This window comes from Oncorhynchus kisutch, linkage group LG12 (assembly GCF_002021735.2).
Source record: "Oncorhynchus kisutch isolate 150728-3 linkage group LG12, Okis_V2, whole genome shotgun sequence".
In the NCBI taxonomy this organism is placed as follows: Eukaryota; Metazoa; Chordata; class Actinopteri; order Salmoniformes; family Salmonidae; genus Oncorhynchus; species Oncorhynchus kisutch.
The window spans coordinates 39,570,021-39,576,735 of NC_034185.2; the positions used below are offsets into that span (position 1 = coordinate 39,570,021).

At 42.2% G+C, this 6,715-nt stretch overlaps 1 protein-coding gene across 1 annotated transcript in view; it reads left to right on the forward strand.

Moving 5' to 3' along the window:
• The window catches only part of LOC109900395 (fibronectin type III domain-containing protein 1), a 79,435-nt gene extending 73,621 nt beyond the window's left edge, over positions 1 to 5,814 (forward strand). The window contains exons 19-23 of the mRNA XM_031836682.1: positions 449 to 528; positions 695 to 724; positions 1,518 to 1,679; positions 3,125 to 3,247; positions 3,493 to 5,814. Of these exons, the coding sequence (XP_031692542.1) occupies positions 449 to 528; positions 695 to 724; positions 1,518 to 1,679; positions 3,125 to 3,247; positions 3,493 to 3,608 (511 nt within the window). The 3' untranslated portion in view covers positions 3,609 to 5,814. The remainder of the gene's footprint in view (positions 1 to 448; positions 529 to 694; positions 725 to 1,517; positions 1,680 to 3,124; positions 3,248 to 3,492) is intronic.
• Positions 5,815 to 6,715: the final 901 nt, after the last annotated feature.

Sequence of the window (6,715 nt, forward strand, 5' to 3'; positions counted from 1 at the left end):
CCCTCCCTCCCTCCCTCCCTCCCTCCCTCCCTCCCTCCCTCCCTCCCTCCCTCCCTCCCTCCCTCCCTCCCTCCCTCCCTCCCTCCCTCCCTCCCTCCCTTCCCTTCCCTCCCAAACCATACAGTACCTCTCTCCCTCACTCCCCCACTTTCAATCTACTCCATTCCCCTTCATTCTTTCCTTCTCTCTCCCTCCTTCTGTCACTCCCTTTATCACATTCAATACATGCCAAATTACCATTTTATTGCGTTCTGCTCACTTTAGATTCTTAACAACATAAAAAACAGTCTTCTCTTAATTCTACGAGTGCTGCCTCCCTTCCGGACATCTGTTCTAGTCATTAGAGTATAAATACCTTTCATGTGGCAACAGAGTCCTGTCTAAATGACTCTTTAACTCCTAGATTAATGACTATACACACACTCTGTTTTGTCTTATTTTACCTCAGGTACTACTTCAAAGTGCAGGCGAAGAATGTCTTTGGGCTGGGACCGGTCAGCGATACAATCACCTATGTCACTGAGTCAGGTCTGTATGAGTATTAGGTCAGGTTACTAGGGTCAGTTTTACTTTGTGCCTGCGCTATAAGGCCACATCTACCTGAGTTGTCTGTATCCTCCCGTTTTTAGTTGATGTATAAATTCAGTCCCAGTTCATGTCTCTCATTTAAACACATTTTTAAAATCTTTTTCAGACGACCCTCTTCTTATTGAACGACCACCTGGTGAGTGGTATCGATAGTTCTCATATATTACTCTGACATTATTGACAAAACTTGTTGGCTTAAACTCTAGTCCAGACCAACATTGCTTCAGATCATTTGAAGAAACCCAAAATGACAGCTGGAGTGAGCTTGTGAGGAGTTAACAGTCTGTGGAGAGACATACATACGGTTGCATACAACTACACTTACATTTACTGGACTTGGCAGACAGCCATAGTGGTGAAACGATGTCAAAGTAGAGTTTTGGTATTCATTGTTTTTAATTGAGAGAGTCAGTCAGGTATTTCAAAGAGGAGGGACAAGGGGACAGGCACTGGTTCCCTCCTCAACCCTCTCTCACCCTTCCCCTTCCCCTTCCCCCTCCCCCAGGTGCTATGCACAATGAGTGGAGGTGATTTACTGTGTATCTGAATAGGAGAGACTGGCATAGTGTGCACTGTCAGTAAAGAGGTTGTAAAGGAGTTGAGTGTAGTTAGTCATGACTAGCTTTGTGAGAACTGACAGGTTGAGTGTAGGTACTAATGACTAGCTTTGTGAGTGTAGCATTGTCAAGCACTCTGTCAGATAGAGGAACTGTCATTAAAGATATGCTGAACGCTTAACCTCAACCGTTTTGTAGTATTGTAATATATGCCACTTTTATCCCGTGAATTTCTGTAAAGTGAATGCATAGATGTTAGTATATGTGACCTCAAAAGAGATCAAACCCACAACCCTGGCCTTGCTAGAGCCACGGCCTTACCAAATTAGCTACACAGGACAGTCTCCTGTTAATTCCCCCCCTCCCCCACAGGTGGAGAGCCTATCTGGATCCCCTTTTCCTTCCGATACAACCCCCAGCACAGTGCCTGTAAGGGCAGCCAGTACGTCAAGAGGACATGGTACAGAAAGTTTGTAGGTGTGGTCCTCTGCAACTCACTGAGATACAAGATCTTCATGGGAGATGGGCTGAAAGGTACTACTGCTGTAACTTCCCCCTCTCCTCTCTTCCTTTATCAACACAGAATAAAAATAATACGCAGCATGTAAAGTTTTGGTCCCATGGTTCATGAGCTGAAATAAGAGATCCCAGAAATGTTCCATACGCACAAAAGCTTATTTCTCTACATCCCTGTTAGTGAGCATTTCTCCTTTGCCAAGATACTCCATCCACCTGACAAGTGTGGCATATCGATTAAACAGCACGATCATTACATAGGTGCACCTTGTGCTGAAGGACAATAAAAGGCCACTCTAAAATGTGCAGAAATGTCCACCAGAGCTGTTGCCAGAGAATTAATTGTTCATTTCTCTACCATTAACCTTCTCTAACGTTGTTTTAGAGAATATGGCAGTACTTCCATCCAGCCTCACAATCGTGTATGGCGTCATGTGGGCAAGTGTTTGCTGATGTCAGCGTTGTGAACAGAGTGTCCCTTTGTGGCGGTGGGGTTATGGTATGGTCAGGCATAAGCTATGAACACAATTGCATTTTATCGATAGCAATTTGAATGCACAGATATACCGTGGCAAGATCCTGAGGCCCGTTGTTGTGCCATTCATCCGCCGCCAACACCTCATGCTTCAGCATGATAATGGACGGCCCCATGTCGCAAGGATCTGTACACAATTCCTGTAAGCTGAACATGTCCCAGTTCTTCCATGGCCTGCATACACACCAAACATGTCACCAATTGAGCATGTTTGGGATGCTCTGGATCGACATGTTGGTCAGCGTGTTCCAGTTCCCACCAATATCCAGCAACTTCGCACATCTATTGAAGAATAGTAGGACAACATTCAACAGGTCAACCAATAGCCTGATCAACTCTATGCGAAGGAGATGTGTCGCGCTGAATGACGCAAATGGTGGTCACACCAGATACTGACTGGTTTTCTGATCCATGCCCCTACCTTTTTTAAGGTATCTGTGGCCAACAGATGCATATCTGTATTCCCAGTCAGGTGAAATCCATAGATTAGGGCCTAATCCATTGATTTAAATGGACTGATTTCCTTATATGAACTGTAACTCAGTAAAAATCTTTGAAATTGTTTCATGTTGTGCTTATATTTTTGTTCAGTATACTCTCTTTCTCTCTCAGTTCAAGTCTTTTCTCAATTGAAGTAGCTTTACGATTACTCCTGATATTCCTCTTTCTATTAATAATCTCTTAACCACCGTCTCTCCGCATTCTGCTTTCCCTTCCTTCACTAACACCCATTTTGCGCTCTCTCTCTCTCCCTCTCTCTACATTTCTCTTAATCACACCTTCTCTCCCTCTTTCTCTTCTACATGTTGTGTTTTATCATTTTTGGGAATATGTGGTAGCCGACCAGGCTCTGCCTCATTACTTAATAGAATATTGTTTGAGAGTGTGTTCTGTTATTAAGCTTTGACTGCTCTTTCTCGCCCTCCAGAAACATTCTACAGTATAGCAGACACATTCGGTCATGGGGAGGACCACTGCCAGTTTGTAGACTCTTACCTAGATGGGAGGACAGGCTCCCCCAACCTCTCAATGCATCTGCCAACAGCACAAGGTAAAAAAATATATAATAATCAAACTTCCAGAATTCATCACTCGCCTACAGCCTTTTGTAGGATTGTTTTCATAGTATTCATTAAATAAATATTCTCACAGATTACGTTCCAGAGTCTTGATTATATACAACCTCAATATCCATGCTCTAGAAACAGTCAGTATCATCTAACGAAGCATTATAAATGTTGTGGTACGTCCATTCATAATGCATTATAATAATTTGTCCTGTCTGCCCCTGTGCAGGTTACTATCGCTCATACAGGCAGGAGCCAGTGAACTTTGGACCTATCGGCCGGCGTACGCCACATCTCTTCGGAGGATGGTATGAGTGCGGGGTGCCCATCCCTGGCAAGTGGTAACACAGGGGGTCACAAAGAGTTCGTCATTGAGGTCAACCCAACTCCATCCTGCTGCAGCCTTTCTCATGCTGTTACTGACCCCACCCCCTGGAGATAAACTGTTGCTAACCACAGCAGAAAGACAACAACATTCCAAATGTATACTACTTCAGATTGAAGAGAATATAATACTTTAAACAACAATTAATATTTCCATGTATTCATTAACATGCACTTTTATAAAAGCAGTCTGTATATGAGGGAGGAAAAGCATGTACAGTTGCTTGCGAAAGTATTCACCCCCCCTTGGCATTTGTCCTATTTTGTTGCCTTACTACCTGGAATTAAAATGTATTTTTGGGGGGGTTGTATCATTTGATTTACACAACATGCCTACCACTTTGAAGATGCACAAAAAAATGTATTGTGAAAAAAAAGAAGAAAACTTGAAAATGTGCATAACAATTCAAAGTCAATACTTTGTAGAGCCACCTTTTGCAGCAATTACAGCTGCAAGTCTCTTGGGGTATGTCTCTAAGCTTGGCACATCTAGCCACTGGGATTTTTGTTGCCCATTCTTCAAGGCAAAACTGCTCTAGCTCCTTCTAGTGGGATGGGTTCCGCTGGTGTACAGCAATCTTTAAGTCATACCACAGATTGGATTGAGGTCTGGGCTTTGACTAGGCCATTCCAAGACATTTAAATGTTTCCCCTTAAAACACTCAAGTGTTTCTTTAGCGGTATGCTTAGGGTCATTGTCCTGCTCAAATCTCTGGAAGACTGAAACAGAGTTTCCTCAATAATTTCCCTGTATTTAGCACCATCCATCATTCCTTCAATTCTGACCAGTTTCCCAGTCCCTGGAGATGAAAAACATACCTGCAGCATGGATGCTGCCACCACCATGCTTCACTGTGGTGGTGTTCTCACGGTGATGAGAGGTGTTTGCTCCAGACATAGCGTTTTTCTTGATGGCCAAAAAGCTCAATTTTAGTCTCATCTGTCCAGAGCACCTTCTTCCATGTGTTTGGGGAGTCTTCCACATGCCTATTGGCGAACAAGCAATGGCTTTTTTCTGGCCACTCTTCCGTAAAGCCCAGCTCTGTGGAGTGTACGGCTTAAAGTGGTCCTATGGACAGATACTCCAATCTCCACTGTGGATCTTTGCAGCTCCTTCAGGCTTATCTTTGGTCTCTTTGTTGCCTCTCTGATTAATGCCCTCCTTGCCTGGTCTGTGAGCTTTGGTGGGTGACCCTCTCTTGGCAGGTTTGTTGTGGTGCCATATTCGTAAACATTTTTAATAATGTATTTAATGGTGCTCCGTGGGATGTTCAAAGTTTCTGATAATTTTTATAACCCAACCCTGATCTGTACTTCTCCACAACTTTGTCCCTGACCTGTTTGGAGAGCTCCTTGGTCTTCATGGTGCCGCTTGCTTGTTGGTGCCCCCTTGCTTAGTGGTGTTGCAGACTCTGGGGCCTTTCAGAACATATATGTGACAGATCATGTGACACTTAGATAGCACACAGGTGGACTTTATTTCACTAATTATGTGACTTCTGAAGGGAATTGGTTGCACCAGATCTTATTTATAGTATAGTCAAAAAAAAATAGAATGTTTTTAAACAAGTCATTTTTTTCATTTTACTTCACCAATTTGGACTATTTTGTGCATGTCTATTACATGAAATCCAAATAAAAATCCATTTAAATGACAGGTTGTAATGCAAAAAATTGGAAAAATGCTAAGGGGGATGGATACTTTTGCAAGGCACTGTATTGCTATTGCTTAGTTTAACTTTTGTCTTCCGGATCAGAAAGTGTCCTTGTTTATTCCCATTCCCAACTATTGCCGAGTCAGCCCCTGGCATTATTTATCTCATCAAAGGGCACCTGTGATTATGATATCACCAATGAAATGGAGATCATGTAAAAGACCAAAGCACAAACTGAACAGTACTAATGGGAGCTAAGGGTTTATATGTGTGTTTATTATTAATCAAGATATTTGGTTCATAACAGTAGTATGATAGAGTAATGGCTTTTGACAACTACTTTTGGTGTCAGTTGTTTTCTTGAACATACATAGTGTTTTTATACTCTTTGGTATTTACGAGACGATATGAGAAGTTGGTGTGGAAGTGTTGTATGTATACGGACATTGAAAAAAATTATAATATTTGCTCAGGAATGGTTGGACATTGAATAAAGGTGCTATGGAAAACAAGGACCCCCTAAACAGTTAATTTGTTCAGTGAGGATATCTGAATGGCCACATTTAATGTCACATACAGTGTATTGTTTCCACGTGTAGGGAAACTCAAACTGTCAAAACCTGAGCATATTCAGTTTCAGTTTTACCTGTTCAATTTAGTTTCATAACCTGTCAAAACTATGTATTACACATTAAGGGACATACAGTGCCTTCGGAAAGTATTCAGATCTCTTGAACGTTTTCCACATTTTGTTACAGCCTTATTCTAAAATGGATTTTAAAAAATCCTCAGCAATCTACACACAGTACCCCATAATGATCAAGTGAAAACAGGTTTTTAGAAATTTTTGCAAATTTAAAATAAAAAAAAATCAAACAGAAATATCTTATATGCATAACTATTCAGACTCTTTGCTACGAGACTCGAAATTGAGCTCGGGTACATATTGTTTCCATTGATAATCCATGAAATATTTCTACAACTTCATTGGAGTCCACCTGTGGTAAATTCAATTGATTGGACATGATTTGGAAAGGCACACACCTGTCTACTAAAGGTCCCTCAGTTGACATTGCATGTCAGAGCAAAAACAAAGCCATGAGGTCGAAGGAATTGTCCCTAGAGCTCTAAGACAGGATTGTGTCGAGGCACAGTAATGGGGAAGGATACCAAAAAATGTCTGCAGAATTGAAGGTCCCCAAGAACACAGTGGCCTCCATCATTCTTAAATATAAGAAGTTTGGAACCACCAAGACTCTTCCTGGCCAAACTGAGCAATTGGTGGAGAAGGGCCTTGATCAGGGAGGTGACCAAGAAACCGATAGTCACTCTGACAGAGCTCCAGAGTTCCTCTGTGGAGATGGGAGAACCTTCCAGAAGGATAACCATCTCTGTAGCACTCCACCAATCAGC